Genomic DNA, 18,938 nt, shown 5'->3' with positions numbered 1-18,938 from the left:
TTGTTTGTGACTAACACAACCTTATTTATGGGTGTAGACATTATTATAAAGGACATATGTCTCATATTTTAATAAATGCTCTTACAGAGAAATAAATAATATTTAGCAAATGACGCCTCTGGGCCTTTAAACAAATATCCACTAACATACAAGTACTTTGATGAGTTCATGACAAATTTTTAAATGCCTTTTATTATTGTAATAAAAGTTTTTACACTTTTACAGATTTTACCACATTGAGTACAGTGAGTGAACATATATTTTTAAACAGGATATTACAAAAAAACACAATTATAGTGAGTGAGTCAATTATTCTATATTGTCAAACATATTGTAATTAAAACAACTAAGACTTCATATTTAAATAGATTAACACAAAACATGAAGAACTGCTCTGTCCTGAACAGGTGAAAGATATGACCCCTTATTGATGTCCCTTGTTAAATCCACTTCAGTCAGTGTAGATGAAGGGGAGGAGACAGGTTAAAGAAGGATTTTTAAGCCTTGAGACAATTGATTGTGTATGTGTGTCATTCGAGGGTTAATGGGCAAGACAAAATATTTAAGTGCCTTTGAATGGGGAATGGTAGTAGGTGCCAAGTGCACCGGTTTGTGTCAAGAATTGCAGCGCAGCAGTGTTTTTCATGCTCACAGTTTCCCATGTGTATCAAGAATGGTCCACCACCCAAAAGACATCCAGACAACTTGACACAACCGTGGGAAGCATGTAGACACCTTGTAGAATGAAAGGAGGCTGTTCTGAGGGCAACATTAGGAAGGTGTTCTTATTATTTTGTACACTCAGTGTATATTCTACACTTTAAAACTAACATGTGTAAAAGCTACATTATAGGATTTACATTTTCAGCTTTAAATTATAATATTAATAGTATTATAATTACAATAAGCTTTGGGATCTAAATACCTTTCTATTCAATGACTTTGTCATCTTCCGTTATTTACACTAACAGTTCTCAGAGGTTGAGGGTTTGTCTCTTTGTACCACAGGTGAGATTTTGAGTTCCTCTTTACAATCAATCAAAGGACCAAAGAACGGATAGAGTTTCTTAGAAAACTTGCCATTGATGAAGGAGTGGATGTGGCACCTCTTCTCCACATTGAAAAATGTTATCTGTCCCCCTTCATAGTCCACTAAAACTCCCAGCTTCTCAGGTTTCAGTTCAATGGGAAGGAAAGTGGGAGACTGTTCAACTGTTTTCAGTTCTCCATCTTTGTAACATACGCTCCAGAAGCCAGTGTCTGGATACATTTGGATGTTGTCTCTCTTCTCTGTGTCCTGAGCGATCCCAACACTCCACTGGCTCTTCTTCCCCAGGTCAACCTCCCAGTAATGTGTACCTTTGTCATATCCTTCCACTCCCAAGACACATTGATTATATTTAAACTTGTTTTTAGTGCCTTTGCTTTTTTCTTTGAAAGTCTCACAATCCTTTTTTTCTTTGAATTCTCCAAATTTGAGACATTTGTTATCATCAGATAAAGAGAGTTTGACATGTGCAGTGTCAGGGTCGAAAGTCACATCCACTGAAAAAAAAATCAATGTAATTTTTGTTTCAATGTTAAAAAGATTTATGATATTTTAACACAAAACATGAATCAAATAACATTAGCATATTTCAACATGTTATGTTTGTTCTATAATGAATTAGCATGACCATTGAAAAATCAATGCCATTTATTTGAATTTTTGGTAGGCAATGTGATCACGTTAATGTTAAAAATGAAACATAAAATGAAAGATAAAATATCAAACATCGTTATTGAATTTAATATTTTTTTGTGGTAAGAAATGTGATCACATGTTAAAAATGAAACATAAAATGATGAAGGTGTGTGTGTGTTTGTGTGTGTGTATTCTATTAGTACCAAACATGAAACATATGAAATATAAAAGTGTTCATAATTACCTGCATGATCAACCATCAAGCTCCAAACTACGTAGGGAAGAGGAAAAGAAATGGGTGTATCTACAGTGAGCTCCCGAAGAATTGGGACATTGACACATTTTTCGTTGTTTTAGGTCTGTAATCCAACACTTTGGAATTTAAATAATACAATGACTATGTGGTTATGAGAGTCATTTTGGAGTCTCTAATAAAAAATTCAAATACTGAGCTATATTGTATGTTCAAATAAATTGGAAAATTGTATTATTTTATACTAATACAATTGCTCAGAGAAATAGATTTTGTTTAACAAGTACTCTTTTTTTCTCTAAAATGTAGAGGTAAAAATTATTGACACACCTGTTTTCAATACATTTCAATACCTCACCTTGTGAGGATTATGGCACTGAGCCTTTTTCTAAAATGTTTTTATTTGAGTTGGAAAACACATTGGGAGGGATCTCCATACAGAAACCTTCCAGATCGTTGATATTGTTCGTCTGGACCTCCCTCTTCAATTCAAACCATAGGTTTTCAATGGGTTTCAAGTCCGGAGACTCAGATTGTCGTGTGCTTGGGGTCATTGTCTTGCTGAAAGGTCCACTTGCGGCCGAGTGTCAGCCTCCTGGCAGAGGCAACCAGGTTTCTGGCTAAAATGTCATGGTACTGGGTACAATTTATTTGAACATACAATATAGCTCAGTATTTGCATTTTTTATTTTATCCAGTCATTGTTGCTCATCTTTATCAAGGGTGTCAATAATGCGGAACCACACTTTATATATGAAAACAAAACTGCATGGATTATATAGTTAGATGACAAATCACTTGAAGTTTGTGCAGCATTAATGTGAAAGAAGCCGATAGTTACCAGAGTCTGGGATTGTTTGAGTAATTCCTGTGAAAATACAACATCATGTTGCTGTATCAATTCACTTTTAATACTTGTGAAGTAAATAATGTTCCATCAACTGTAAAACACATAATACGTACCCATTAACTTATCCTTATAAGTGACTTCCTCTCTCTTTTTGATGAGCTCTGTAATATACAGTGGAGGAAAGTTGTTATTTTGGTTTCAATTAAAACAGTTTTAAATTATACATTTTAAAGAAATACTGTGTATATTGAAGATAAATATTGCATACCTTGATCCATAGCTTTTAATTTTGTTTTCATATCGTCTATTGTTAAAAAAAAATAGATAAAAATATATTTGTGAATGAGTTCAATATACAGCATATTACTTGATATTTTAATTCCTTTTTGAAAATGGTTATTATTTATTTTTAAAGAATGTGTTACTTGAGATGTTAGTGTTTTTCAAATGTGTTACAGAACTCAGTTAAAACTTCTTATGGCTGGGATCCCGTTAACGGGATCGATATGACAACAGCCAGTGAAAGTGCAGGGCGCCAAATTCAAAACAACTGAAATCTCATAAATAAAACTTGTTGTTAATCCCACCACAGTGTCCGATTTCAAAAAGGCTTTACGACGAAAGCACAACATATCATTATGTTAGGTCAGCACCTATTCACAGAAAACACAGCCATTTTTCCAGCCAAAGAGAGGAGTCACAAAAAGCAGAAATATAGATCAAATGAATCACTAACCTTTGATGATCTTCATCAGATGACACTCATAGGACTTCATGTTACACAATACATGTATGTTTTGTTCGATAATGTTCATATTTATATCCAAAAATCTCAGTTTACATTGGCGCACTATGTTCAGTAATGTTTTGCCTCCAAAACATCCGGTGATTTTGCAGAGAGCAACATCATCTTACAGAAATACTCATAATAAACATTGATAAAAGATACAAGTATTATACATGGAACTTCAGATAAACCTCTCCTTAATGCAACCGCTGTGTCAGATTTCCAAAAAACTTTACAGAAAAAGCACACCATGCTATAATCTGAGTACAGCACTCAGAGCCCAAACAAGCCATAAAGATATCCGCCATGTTGAGTCAACAGATGTCAGAATAGCATTATAAATATTCACTTACCTTTGATGATCTTCATCAGAATGCACTCCCAGGAATCACAGTTCAACAATAAATGTTTGATTTGTTCCATAAAGTCCATCATTTATGTCCAAATACCTCCTTTTTGTTTGCACGTTCAGTACACAATCCAAATCCAATCCAAGTCCAGGCAAAAGTTCAGACGAAAAGTCATATTACAGTTTGTAGAAACATGTAAAACGAAGTATAGAATCAATCTTTAGTATGTTTTTAACATAAATCTTCAATAATGTTCCAACCGCAGAATTCCTTTGTCTGTAGAAATGCGATGGAACGCAGGTCTAATTCTCACGTGAACGTGCGTGGTCAGCTCATGGCACTCTGCCAGACCCCTGACTCAAAGAGCCCTCATTCTCCCCTCCTTCACAGTAGAAGCATCAAACAAGGTTCTAAAGACTGTTGACATCTAGTGGAAGCCTTTGGAAGTGCAATATGACTAATATCCCACTGTAAATTCGATAGGCAATGAGTTGAAAACCTACAAACCTCAGATTTCCCACTTCCTGGTTGGATTTTTTCTCAGGTTTTTGCCTGCCATATGAGTTCTGTTATACTCACAGACATCATTCAAACCGTTTTAGAAACTTCAGAGTGTTTTCTATCCAAATATACTAATAATATGCATATATTAGAAAATGGGCCTGAGTAGCAGGCAGTTTATTCTGGGCACCTTATTCATCCAAGCTACTCAATACTGCCCCCAGCCATAAGAAGTTAATGTGTCTTTCAGTATCTGTTCTTACCCAAAGGCTTCAGGTTTTCTCGAACAACTGGAGGTGAAAATATAATATATCATTGCACAAAGTACTTGCACAATATTGCATGCAGCAATAAAAGTATATACAATATAATTTCAATAACATCTGAAAATGCTTACAACAATGTTGAATCATAGAACCTACTAATAAACATGGTTGTGTATAATTATACCCTGATATCATATTTAAACAACAAGTGAGACCAACCTCTTCTCTGATGGATTAAGGAGAGCACAGATGCCGTGATACACAGCAGTCCCAGAAACACAGGAATCATAAATGCAGAGATGTACACCCTGTCAGGCAGACTGCTCATGTAGAATTCCTCTGTAACACAAGCAGGGTTAAAGGTTAGATTAGATTGACATTGCAATAAATGAGTCCTGCAAATTGTATGAGGTTCAACATTCCACATTTTTACAAATGTCACATAATTACACTCAAACCTAATTTTAGTCTTATATAAGATGTACCTTCGGGAACTTTAAACATGATCAACATGATGAACAAACAGGCCCTGGACCACTTGTTTAGGGTATTGGTCTACATCAGGGATGGGCAACTTTGATGGGGATGGGTGCTCACAAAAAAACAGAACTTATCAATTTGCCATAGGGTGGAGGCAAATGTTTATAGTTTTTAATGTGATAATTCGGTCAGTAATTCGACCGAATCTAGCTGTCCGCTAGACTAACTTACCAATCAAAATGTTTGCTGACATGGGCTGATTGAGTGACTGCTGATGCCCAACCAAATTTAGCAATTGCACCTTGTGTATTCTATTATTCTAACTCTCAACAGTAAGTTGAGACCTAAAGTTCCTAAACTCACCAGTCATCTGCAGTGTAGACTCCATCTTGGTTCCCTGGTACTGTGACATCACCACACAGGTGACCCCCTCCAGTTGGTCATTCCCTATTCTCATGTGACTGGTGATGGAGTACAGGACACCCCCCTCCTTTTGTTTGGGCCTCTCTGTCTCTGCTGAGGTGATCTCCTTCCCACTGCCGTCTGTCCACAGCATGTCAGGCTCTGGGTACCAGTTCTCTGAACTGCAGCTGAGCTGGATGAACACTCTGTGGTGCTTCCTCATGGAGATCCTGGGGACACTGCCCTGCTCTGTAAAGAAACAGATGAAAGAATAGTTTACCCTATTGTAAAATCTAAAGTACTCTACATTCTGTTGATCTGCTTTGATGATTCTGCACTAGACAGGAATTAATTAAATTGATCCTCTTACTGAGTAAGTTCATATTTACTTACGTTTAACCTGTAGCACAACAGGCAGTTCCTGAATCCAGTCCATGTAGCTGGCTTGGCATTTGTAGCTTCCCCTTTCAGAAGCCATGACATTATTCAGCAGCAGTGATATATTGCCTTTCTCCAACTCCTGAGTGAACACACTCACTCTACCCTCATAGCCTTTCCCCTCTGTTACCTTTCCATCCAAATACAGGTACAGGGGGTTAGCGAATTCTCCTTCCTTAAACCACCTGATATCCATGTTAACAGCACTGGTTTGAGGAGAGAGGTGACAAGGAAGGATGACGTCATGACCAGTAGAGGTAACTACAGGGTCAGGAGGGACAACAAGCTGCTTATCTGGAGCGGAGAGAGGAGAAAGTGTTGCAATATCAGTCTGAAGGACACAAAGATAAGAGCGGCTCATGTCGGGCAATAACTTATCAAGAGATTTACACAAAGTTTCCTTTTAACATAAGTGACCATCATACTAATGTACACAGTATACCACCAATATCAAAGAAATAGACATCTAGATGTTTTATCAATAGGCTAACTTATTAGTAAGACCTGCTGAATACAACATGATACTAATGTTCAAGAGCATCAAATTGGTGACACATTTACATGTAATAATAAGTTGTTATTTAAGATGCAAGATGATTTGAAGATCACTCTGCAATTGTCGACTGCAATGCAGTCAATCTCAAACAAAACCCCTACAATAAATGTGGCCTCAAGATATGTGGTTTCCAGTGTGCATAGAGTCCAGTGAAGTTCTTTGAGGGCCGTCGTGGTATCGGCTTGAGGGGGAATATACACGGCTGTGACTATAACCAAAGGGAATTCTTTTGGTAGGTAATACGGTTGGCATTTGATTGTGAGGTATTATAGGTTGGATGAACAAAAGGACATGAGTTCCTATATGTTATCGCAATCACATCATGAGTAGTTTATCATGAAACATACATCCCCGCCCTTCTTTTTCCCGGAGAGATGAACTGAGAACCCAACTGGCTGTTTGGACTCAGACAGAAAATCCAGAGAGAGCCATGTTTCCGTGAAACAGAGTATGTTACAATCTCTGATATCTCTCTGGAAGGAAATCCCTGCCCTGAGCTCGTCAACTTTATTGTCCAGAGACTGAACATTAGCGGGTAATATACTCGGGAGAGGCAGTTGGTGTGTGTGCCTCCTGAGTCCGACTAGAAGTCCACTCTGAGGACCTCTTCTCCACAATGTTTTGGATCAGCTTCAGGGAACAGTTCACTTGCCCTGGGGGGTACAAACAAAGGATCCGATTCGGGAAAGTAATATTGCTGGTCGTAATGTTGGTAATGCTGGTGAGTTACCGCAACTCAGATATCCAAAAGTTATTCCTGGCTGTATGTAATAACACAAAAAGTTATCTGGCCTAATAATGTAAGAAATAACACATAAAAAAATGAAATACTGCAAAGTTGCCTAGGGGCTCGAAACACGGCTGCCATCTCTATCAGCACCATTTTAAAATGTGTCAGTTATCCCATGAGAGCTTTTGTCCCGAACCCATTACGTTGTTATAGATGTCAAGCTTATGGTCATGTTGCAGCATTGTGTAGGAAGGAGATTCCTAGATGTGAGAAGTGCGCAGGACGGCACTAAACGAAGGAATGTGTAGTTGTGTGCGTTTGCCTTGAGGGTGCCCATAGTGCTGGAAATCGGAGGTGGCCGGGGAGAGAAAGGCTGGTTGAGGTTGCCAGGGTCAGAGTAGTACAGAAGGTGTCATAGGCAGTGAAGGGAGTTGTAGAGGAAGATGGGTACATGACAAGGGATCCTGAGAGGCCAATAAAGAGTGAAAGGAATTCTATGTTTCAGTGAGGTGGGTTTCTTAGCGTTCAAATCCACGGTTGTCAACTCTACTTTAGAAAATGGAATGCAACTCATAGAAAACAGAGGTTATGGTGGCAGCTGCAGAGATGTACTTGCGAGGTTTTACTGCAGAAGAGTTGCAGGGGGGTGTTGAGTGGTAGTGTTCTGTCCTCCCAGGCCGTTGGTCTGGTGTAGGATTAGTTAGGGTAAAATATGTTTGTGGGTTTTTAATGAGTATATGGTTAGTTGGCACTGTAGTTTTGTTTGCCTTTCCCATTTTATATCACAAAGTATAATGGATATATACATTGACTTTGAAAAGTATTCAGATCCCCTTGACTTTTTCCACATTTTGGTAGGTTACAGCCTTAATCTAAAATGTATTAAATTATCTATTTCCTTAATCTACACACAATACCCCATAATGACAAAGGAAAAGCAGGTTTTTAGAATTTTTTGCAAATGTAAAAAAATTAAAAGCGGAAATATCAAATTTACATAAGTATTCTTACCCTTTACTCAGTACTTTGTTGAAGCACCTTTGGCAGCAATTAAAGCCTTGAGTCTTCTTGGGTATGATGCTACAAGCGTGGCACACATTTATTTGGGGAGTTTCTGTCAGGTATGATTGGGAGCATTGCTACCTGTTGGAAGGTGAACCTTTGCCCCAGTCTGAGGTCCTGAGCACTCTGGAGCAGGTTTTCATCAAGGATTTATCTGTACTTTTCTCTGTTCATCTTTGCCTCGATCCTGACTAGTCTCCCAGTCCTTGCCACCACCATGCTTCACCATAGGGATGGGTTCATGTTTCCTCCAGACGTGACGCTTGGCATTCAGACCAAATTGTTCAATCTTGGTTTCATCAGACCAGAGAATCTTGTTTCTCATGGTCTGTGAGTCTTTAGGTACCTTTTGGAAAACTCCAAGTGGGCTGTCATGTGCCTTTAACTGAGGAGTGGCTTCTGTCTGGCCACTCTACCATAAAGGCCTGATTGGTGGAATGCTGCAGAGATGTTTGTCCTTCTGGAAGGTTCTCCCATCTCCACAGAGGAACTCTAGAGCTCTTTCAGAGTTACCATCAGGTTCTTGATCACCTCCCTGACCAAGGCCCTTCTCCATCGATGTTTCAGTTTGGCCGGGCGGCCAGCTTGAGGAAAAGTCTTGGTGGTTTCAAACTTCTTCCATTTAAGAATGATGGAGGCCACTGTGTTCTTGGGACATCATGGCTTGGTTTTTGCTTTGACATGCACTGTCAATTGTGGGACCTTACATAGGCAGGTGTGTGCCTTTCCAAATCATGTCCAGTCAATTGAATTTACCACAGGTGGACTAAAAACATCTCAAGGATGATCAATGGAAACAGGATGCACCTGAGCTCAATTTCGAGTCTCATAGCAAAGGGTATGAATACTTATTTAAATAAGGTATTTCAGTTTTTTCAATTTATAAAAACCTGTTTTTGCTTTCTCGTTATGGGGTATTTTGTGTATATTGATGAGCATTTTAATTTATTTAATCTATTTCAGCATATGTTTTTCACATAACAAAATGTGGAAAAAGTCAAGGGGTCTTGTAACGTAGACACAGGGAGTCAGAAAGTAGGTGCAGTTAGTGAGTTTACTATAATGAACACCGAGCGATACAAACCAAGAGAAGCGTCTGACATAGAAACAAATACACTACTACCCGATGACTGATAACAAGAGTGCTTTATAAAGGGTAAGTAATCAAGGGCGTGATGAGGTCCAGGTGTGACTGATGATGAGACGCCGGTGTGTGTGCTGATGGTTGCCAGGTGTGTGTAAAGATGGGTTGCCAGGACTGGTGGTTAGTAGACCGGCAACGTTGTGCGCCGGAGAGGGGGAGCGGGAGTTGACATGACAGGTCTGAATACTTTCCGAATGCACTGTATATCCATTATAGTCTAGCTGGTGGTGGTAAAGTCTAGTTAGTGGTGGTAATGCAACATATATTGGATGCCAACCGCTGTTAAACCTCACCGAAGAAGAAGAAGCAATGTATTACAGACCAAAACAAGGACGTGGTGAATACAAAAATGGTTGAATGTATTAGAAGGTATAAAAACACCTTTTGAACAGATGACAAGATTACCATCTCTAAATATATTATTTCCATATCTACAATATATATATATTTTTTTTCAGAATGCTGTATATGCATTGTTTAGCTGAAGTGGAATGTTTGTATCCTGTATATTTGACTGTGATATGTGGTTAAGATGAATGCACTTACTGTAAGTCACTCTGGGTAAGAGCATCTGCTAAATTACTAAAATGTAAAATGTAAATGTTTTACATACAGTACAGATCTCATATTACTGTATTGAATACCATTAATTTATGATGTCACAAATGTATAATTTGCACAGTTCATATAATGTTTTTTGCTATTTGTTACATTTGACTTTGTATAAACTAGCAGTACTACTGTCACGCCCTGAACTTAGAGATCCTTTTTATGTCTCTATTTTGTTTGGTCAAGGTGTGATTTGGGGTGGGTATTCTATGTTCTATTATTTGTATTTCTATGTAGGGTTCTCAATCAGGGACAGCTGTCTATCGTTGTCTCTGATTGAGAACCATACTTAGGTAGCCCTTTTTCCCACCTGTAAGTTGACTTTGTTTGTGGCATTATTGTTTACTGTTGTTTACATGTATTGTTTACTGTTTTGTCGGCGTCATTTCGAATAAAAATCAAATGTACGCTTACCACGCTGCACCTTAGTCCACTTCATTCAACAGCCGTGACAGAACTTCCCACCAACAAGGGACCAAGAAGCGTGGTAAGGGGGAGCAGCGCTATCTGGAGAAATGGTCATGGGAAGAGATACTGGACGCTAAGGGACCCTGGAGGCAGGCTGGGGAGTATCGCCGTCCATGGGAGGAACTGGAGGCAGCGAAAGCAGAGCGGCAGCGTTACGAAGGAACACGGCTAGCAAGGAAGCCCGAGAGGCAGACCCCCCAAAAATGTTTGGCTGAGTCAGGTTGGAGACCTGAGTCAACTCCCCGTGCTTACCGGTGCGAGCGTCGTACTGGTCAGGCACAGTGTTATGCGGTGGAGCGCACGGTGTCTCCAGTACGCGTTCTTAGCCCGGTGCGCTACATCCCAGCTCCCCGCATCTGCCGGGCTAGAGTGAGCATCCAGCCAGGACGGAATGTGCCAGCCCTGCTCTCCAGACCTCCAGTGCGCCTCCTTGGCCCAGGAAATCCTGCGCTGGCTCTACGCACTGTGTCTCCGGTACGTCTGCACAGCCCAGTGCGTCCTGTGCCAGCGCCCCGCATTTGAAGGGTGAAGAGAACCACCCAGACAGGACGGGTTGTGCAGGCTCCAAGCTCGAGACCTCCAGTGCGCCTTCACGGCCCAGTGTATCCGGTGCCTCTGCCAAGGACAGGGCCTCCTGTATGTCTCTCCAGCCTGGTGAGTCCTGTGCCTGCGCCCAGAACTAATCCTCATGTATGTCTCCCCAGCCTGGTGAGCCCTGTGGCAGCTCCACGTTCCAGACTGCCCATACGTCTCTTCACTCCAGTGATGATTCATGGCAAGAAGCCTCCAGTGATGATCCATGGCACGAAGCCTCCAGTGATGATCCATGGCACGAAGCCTCCAGTGATGATCCATGGCAAGAAGCCTCCAGTGATGATCCATGGCAAGAAGCCTCCAGTGATGATCCATGGCACGAAGCCTCCAGCGACGATCTCCAGTCTGGAGCCTCCAGCGACGGTCTCCAGTCCGGATCCACCAGCGACGGTCCCCAGTCCGGAGCCTCCAGCGACGGTCTCCAGTCCGGGGCCCCCAGAGAGGGTGCCCAGTCCGGGGCCAGCAGCGAGGGTGCCCAGTCCGGGGCCCGCAACGAGGGTGCCCAGTCGGGGGCCCGCAAAGAGGGGCTGCCACAGGAGAGCTAGTACGTGGGGGTGCCACAGGAGGTGCAGGACTAGGGAGGCGCACAGGAGGCCTGGTGCGTGGGACTGGCACTGTCATTACCAGACGGTTAGCACGCACCTCAGGACGAGTATGGAGAGCTGACTCAGGTAACATCAAATCCCGAACACGCTCCGTCGGGTGGATGTCGTGCCTCAAGCAGCAATACAGCAGCTCCCTCATTTCACTCTCCTACAAACTCCCCATTAAATCCTTCACAGTCTCTGTTTCACTCCCGTTGCTCACCTCCAATTCCACCCCTCCTGGCTCTGGTTCCAGAAATGTCCAGAAATCCACACCTCGCTGTTCCTCTCTTTCACGCTGCTTGGTCCGATTTTGGTGGGTGATTCTGTCACGTTCGTCGTAACATTGAAGAGAGGAGGACCAAGGCGCAGCGTGAAATGAATACATATTTAATTTACGAAGACGAAGAACACTTGACAAACTATACAAAACAACAAACGAACGTGAAGCTATATAACAAATAGTGCTGACACTAAACACTACACATAGACAATCACCCACGAATTACCTAATGAATATGGCTGCCTAAATATGGTTCCCAATCAGAGACAACGATAGACAGCTGTCTCTAATTGAGAACCAATCTAGGCAACCATAGACATACAAACACCTAGACTAGACAAACCCCATAAACATACAAAACCCCTAGACATGACAAAAACACCTACATCCCCCATGTCACACCCTGACCTAACTAAAATAATAAAGAAAACAAAGATAACTAAGGCCAGGGCGTGACACCACACCACACCAATCTCTTTCATAATTTCTTGAAACAATAAAAGCGAATTTACTAACATTTCTGAAAATGGATATATAGCGTTATGGAATGAATGGATAAAAATTGTTACCTGTACGCTGCCACAGCAAGTTTAAAATAGAGAGTCTGTTGAAGATAAGTCAAACTCTTTCCTTTTCTCTGTAGAGCATTTTATTACAATTACTAATGTTTAACCATCAATAGACTTTGGATATCCTTGAGCAATCAATGTGTCGGGAGCTTCCAACGGTGAGCTGAAATGGAGAATAGTAGAAAAAAACTACAGGTGAAATCGAATCCAACAAAAGTGTGAAATGGTTTGAAGAAACTAAGGTTCAAGCAGTCAGGTGGGATTTAAAGTTAGAATGTCTTTATTTACTATGCATAGACCATAGTAAACACTAACTTGTATATTAAGTTCACTTTTGCATAACTTAACTTACAAATATATGGTTTAGAGGCTCCCTCTGGAGGAGTCTGAAGAGTGAAAGTAAGAGCAGTCAGGACTAAACAGATCTGCATAGTGCCACTGTAATGTAGGTACTTTCAGTAGTGGAGAAAGTACCCAAAGTCACCCAGTAAAAATCTACTTGAATAAAAGTCAAAGTATTTGCTTGTAAATATTCTTCAGTATCTATAGTAAATGTAATTGCTAAATGATACTTCAGTATCTAAAGTAAATGTAATTGCTAAATTATACTTTAGAATCAAAAGTTAAATAATGAATAATTTCAAATTCCTTATATTAAGCAAACCAGACGGCACCATTTTCTAGTTTTTTAAATGTCCGGATATCCAGTGGCACGCTTCAACACTCAGACATCATTTACACAAGAAGCATGTGTTTAGTGAATCTGCCAGATTAGAGGCAGCAGGGATGACCAGGGATCTTCTTGTAACGGCAGCCTTCCTCCTCTTCACGTGAAGAGAAGGTGTAGCAAGGATCGGACCAACACGCAGCGTAGCCAGTGCTCAACATGTTTAATACGAAACTGTGAACACTTACAAATAACAAAATAATAAATGTGGCAAACCGATACAGCCCTATCTGGTGCAGAGAAAACACAAAGACAGGAAACAACCACCCACAATCCCCAACACAAAACAAGCCACCTAAATATGATTCCCAATCAGAGACAACACAAAACACCTGCCTCTGATTGGGAACCATATTAGGCCAAACATAGAAACAGACAAACTAGACACACAACATAGAATGCCCACCCAGCTCACGTCCTGACCAACACTAAAACAAGCAAAACACACAAGAACTATGGTCAGAACGTGACAGTTCTCTTGATAAGTGTGTGAATTAGACCATTTTCCTGTCCTGCTAAGCATTCAAAATGTAACGAGTACTTTTGGGTGCCAGGTCAAATGTATGGAGTAAAAAGTACATAATTTTCTTTAAGAAAGTAATGAAGTTAAAGTTGTCAAAAATAGCAATAGTAAAGTAAAGTACAGATACTCACAGAAAACTACTTAAGTAGTACTTTCAAGTATTTTTACACCACTGGGAACATTATAAGTAAGAGAGAGGTCAAAGGGCTATCCAGTTGTCTCCATTAATTACCCTTGTGTAATGAATAACCTAGCCTGTAGTCTGGCGTCCCAGACATCTCATACTATACTCATATTCTAGAATAAACGGTCAAGAGGCTCGCTCTGGAGGCTTATTCAGTCTAAAGACTAAGTCACACATTAACGCTTTTGAGACATTCAGTTATGTTGTGACATGGTAGGGGTCATATACAGAAGAAAGCCCTATTTGGTAAAAGACCAAGTCCATATTATGGCAAGAACAGCTCAAATAAGCAAAGAGAAATGACAGTCCATCATTACTTTAAGACATGAAGGTCAGTCAATCTGGAAAATGTCAAGCATTTTGAAGGTTTCTTCGTGCAGTCGCAAAAACCATCAAGTGCTATGATGAAACTAGCTCTCATGAGGACCGTCACAGGAAAGGAAGACCCAGAGTTACCTCTGCTGCAGAGGATAAGTTCATTAGAGTTATCAGCCTCAGAAATTGCAGCCCAAATACATCCTTCACAGAGTTCAAGTAACAGACACATCTCAACATCAACTGTTCAGAGAAGACTGCGTGAATCAGGCCTTCATGGTCAAATTGCTGCAAAGGAAGCACTACTAAAGGACACCAAAAAGAAGAAGAAACTTGCTTGGGCCAAGAAACACAAGCAATGGACATTAGACCGGTGAAAATCTGTCCTTTGGTCTGATGAATCCAAAGTTGAGGTTTTTTGTTCCAACCGCCGTGCCTTTGTGAAACGCAGAGTAGGTGAATGGATGATCTCCTCATGTGTGGGTCGGCAGGTACTGTCATGACGTTGCCTGTTTAGGTACATAAAGCCCATTCCCCTCTCCCTGCCACTCCCTGCCTCCCCCTTCCTCCTTCAACCCATGCTGTGGTCACAGAGAGACGTCGTAAATTCCTGAGAATCTCCTCATGGCCAAACAGTATTAGAGAGAGGATAAACTTAGAGAACAAAGAGGTTTCTTCCACCTCACAGAACTTGAGGTACGAACAGATTTCATGTTCTGGAAAAAGTATAAAAGATCGGTGAAGATTCCAGCTATTAACTGACTTGCCTAGTTAAATAAAGGTTAAATAAATTATAAATTACAATTCAAATTTCTTCAATTGGGTTACAAGCAAAAAAAAAATGTTGGTTTAAAAACATGAAATATTGACTCCAAACACACAGATATTGGCCATGACAATCAACCATTTGTGCCTCTTACAAGTGCTAAACATTATACCAGCTAAATTAAATTTACATAAATACAATCACAATTTGTCTTCAAAACTGGTATTTAAACCAATGTGTTTTACACCATTAATGCTGTAGATAGCACTGTATTGTAGGTAAAATGCTGAATGATACTGTTATTAACTGTAATTGGAAGGCTCCTGTAAAAATTACTCTAACATCCTGTATTTCTTTACAGTAAAAGCATTTGCCTACTGTAGATTCAAATGATCATTTTCATGCACCAACTTCATTCTATTTTAGAAATATCTTCTTTAGCGGCTGTGAAGTGGAGGAATATTTTCTGCAGCTGCTGAGTAGGTACCTTGACTTGTTAATAATAATCTTTATTGCTAGCCAACGTTGAATTACTGCATGTTTTCTTATCTAAACTAGCTATCTGGTTGGCTAATGTTTGCAAGCTAGCTAGCTAGTTAGCTAACTCAAGTTGACACAGCCATTTCAGTCAAATCTAAATTGCTTGTAAATATCTTGCTGCGCAACCTAGAATCCAATCTGACAGAGTTTCATATAGAGAATAAACTGAGTGCAGATATGTGCATGTTATGTTTTCACTACTGAGAAAATTGCTTCTTTCTTGTATTTCAAAAGATAAGACCCATACTGTATTATTACTATCACAAAATTGTATTTCTCTACAGATTGACGGGCTTAATTTTACATAAAACCTTGTCGTGGGCTGATAAACTACTAGCGAGCCGCTAAATCCAATGTGAATGACGAGTGAACCGGTGTTGTATCAGGTGCCTGCCGGCTATAGGGTGCTTGACACTGGGCAGCTGTAACAGTGTCGCTGGCAGTAGCTAGTAACGTGGACAATATTTTTCCCTCACAGGATTATATTTCAAGTAGGATTGCAGTTTACAAAATAAATAAATAGTATTAGTAGCCATCTAGATGTCATCGTGATACAGTCTACTCAATGGGGAGGCATGAATGGCAACAACACCATGACACAGTGTCCTCCTTAGCTGTCACAACCCTGTGCGATTCGGCTCACTCGGTTCTCAGCTGCGCTACGTACACCATCGTTTTGCAGGCCAGGAGTGTCCGTATAGCCTCATCTCGCTAACCATTTGTTTCATGTAAACCAAATGTTCCCATGATGTTACAGTATTAACTATGACTGTTCACTTTATTAGTAGTATGCAAACGTTTGGTGGCACAGAAAGAAAGGAAAATAATCTGTGGTATTGTGTAGACTATAGCAATGTTTTTTAGTTAGCTGTCTTATATGTATTTTATCAATGCCTCAATCGATTTCATTAACCTTATTGGATATATGGCTGTACAGACTCCTGGTCCACATCAACCCAAGAAAGAATCCTCCTTAGCTGTCACAACCCTGTGTGATTCAGTCTGTAGCCATGACCTGCTTTGAAAGGCTGGTCATGTCTCACATCAACACCATCATCCCAGAAACCCTAGACCCACTCCAATTTGCATACCGCCCCAAAAGATCCACAGATGATGGAGTCTCTATTGCACTCCACACTGCCCTTTCCCACCTGGAAAAAAGGAACACCTATGTGAGAATGCTATTCATTGACAACAGCTGAGCGTTCAACACCACAGTGCCCTCAAAGCTTATCAATAAGCTAAGGACACTGGGACTAAACACCTCCCTTTGCAACTGAATCCTAGACTTCCTGACGGGCCGCCCCCATGTGGTAAGGGTAGGTAACAACACATCCGCCAGCTGATCCTCAACACAGGGGCCCCTCAGGGGTGCGTGCTCAGCCCCCTCCTGTACTCCCTGTTCACTCATGACTGCACAACTCCAACACCATCATGACACAACAGTGGTAGGCCTAATCACCGACAACGATGAGACAGCCTATAGGGAGGACCAGAGACCTGGCCGTGTGGTGCCAGGACAACAACCTCACCCTCAACCTTGATCAAGACAAAGGAGAAGATTGTGGACTACAGGAAAAAGAGGACTGAGCACGCCCCCATTCTCATCGACGGGGCTGCAGTGGAGAGGGTTGAGAGCTTCAAGTTCCTTGGTGTTCACATCACTAACAAACGAACATGGTCCAAGCACACCAAGACAGTCGTGAAGCGGGCACGACAAAACCTATTACCCCTCAGGAGACTGAAAAGATTTGGCATGGGCCAAATCAGATCCTCAAAATGTTCCACAGCTGCACCATCGAGAGCATCCTGACTGCTTGCATCACTGCCTGGTATGGCAACTGCTCGGTCTCCGACTGCAAGGCACTACAGATGGTAGTACGAACAGCCTAGTACATCACTGGGGCCAAGCTTCCTGCCATTCAGGACCTCTATACCAGGCGGTGTCAGAGGAAGGCCCTAGAAATTGTCAAGGACTCCAGCCACCCGACTGTTCTCTCTGCTACCACACGACAAGCGGTACCGGAGCGCCACGTCTAAGCCCCAAGCCATAAGACTCCTGAACATCTAGCCAAATAGCTACCCGGACTATTTTACTGGTGCTCTTCAATTTATTGTTACCTTTATCTCTTATTCTTATCCGTATTATTTTGAAACTGCACTGTTGGTTACGGGCTCATAAGTAAGCATTTCACTGTCAGGTGGAACACCTGTTGTTTTTCGGCGCATGTGACTAATAACATTTTATTTGATAATGATTTGATTTGAATCCTGAAAATGAAACAAAGTGTTTGACAAGTTGGCCAAGAGAAAGCCAGCTGTTCCCAACCCTTCCATTGCCCCATTCTTCCAAGATCTCACTGAGTTTGAATGAAGTCCTCTAGTGAGGTACTGTAAGTACACACGCACGCACACACACAACCTTGATATGTCCCTTGCCAGCTGTATTTCTACTTGTAAATATCTTCACTAAACTCTTAATTGAATCCCTTTACTCCAACTGAAATCCAGATTACAAAAACATAAAAATAGATCTTAGATCAGTGCAGAGGGACATGAGCATTCCGTTTACTCCGGCTCATGCATTATGATTTTTTTGAAAGACCTCAAAGGTGAATCGGAGTATCTTTGGAAAGCTCAAGTTAAGAGCATACATGAGAACAAACAGCATTGCGCAAGCAGATGCGACCAAAGTCAGCTCGTTCAGCATTTCTACACCTTCAATGGAAAGAGTCCCCTTCTTTCTGGAAGACAAATATTGCCATGGTGGTCTGCTTCAGCTTCGTCTCGGCCTTACCTTTCTGAATGTCCTGCAAAAGAAAACAAAGAAAAAACTAATTTTAAAAAGGACAGTGCATTCTCTGATCTTAGAAGTAACAAATAATCATATAGTGTGTACACCTCACTAATGAACAGGGAACGTATTTAAGGATATTGCACAATTTCATAAATTGATTTGGAATGGGAATAAATATTGAATTTATATCCTTACCAGGAACTATTTTATCAGGTGTTCAACGTCTTCACCCAGGTAAATGAGGGTTTTCAGTAAGTATTCTCTTCAGGCGAAGATGTCTACACACTGTAAACTCCAATTGATGTGCTGTCATTACTCAAAACGTTTGTGGCACCCATTACACTACCATATCTGAATACAGTTACTTGAAGTGATTTATACTGAACAAAAATATAAACACAAAATGTAAAGTGTGGTCACATGTTTCATGACCCAAAATAAAAGATCCCAGAAATGTTCCATATGCACAAAAAGCT

At 40.8% G+C, this 18,938-nt stretch overlaps 1 protein-coding gene across 1 annotated transcript in view; it reads right to left on the bottom strand.

The window, feature by feature from the left end:
* Positions 1-172: 172 nt before the first annotated feature.
* LOC139561149 (butyrophilin subfamily 2 member A1-like) overlaps positions 173-18,938 on the bottom strand; it is a 66,294-nt gene continuing 47,528 nt past the window's right edge. Inside the window, exons 2-10 of the mRNA XM_071378044.1 lie at positions 5,967-6,367; positions 5,535-5,822; positions 4,911-5,030; positions 4,689-4,715; positions 3,056-3,091; positions 2,901-2,948; positions 2,779-2,805; positions 1,929-1,955; positions 173-1,545 (exon numbers count right to left, since the gene is read on the bottom strand). Of these exons, the coding sequence (XP_071234145.1) occupies positions 965-1,545; positions 1,929-1,955; positions 2,779-2,805; positions 2,901-2,948; positions 3,056-3,091; positions 4,689-4,715; positions 4,911-5,030; positions 5,535-5,822; positions 5,967-6,207 (1,395 nt within the window). The 5' untranslated portion in view covers positions 6,208-6,367 and the 3' untranslated portion in view covers positions 173-964. The remainder of the gene's footprint in view (positions 1,546-1,928; positions 1,956-2,778; positions 2,806-2,900; positions 2,949-3,055; positions 3,092-4,688; positions 4,716-4,910; positions 5,031-5,534; positions 5,823-5,966; positions 6,368-18,938) is intronic.

The sequence above is a fragment of the Salvelinus alpinus genome, chromosome 31 (genome assembly GCF_045679555.1).
Source record: "Salvelinus alpinus chromosome 31, SLU_Salpinus.1, whole genome shotgun sequence".
NCBI classification, from domain to species: Eukaryota; Metazoa; Chordata; class Actinopteri; order Salmoniformes; family Salmonidae; genus Salvelinus; species Salvelinus alpinus.
Note: the sequence above shows the minus strand (reverse complement) of the source record. Positions and strands in the feature narration are given on the sequence as shown.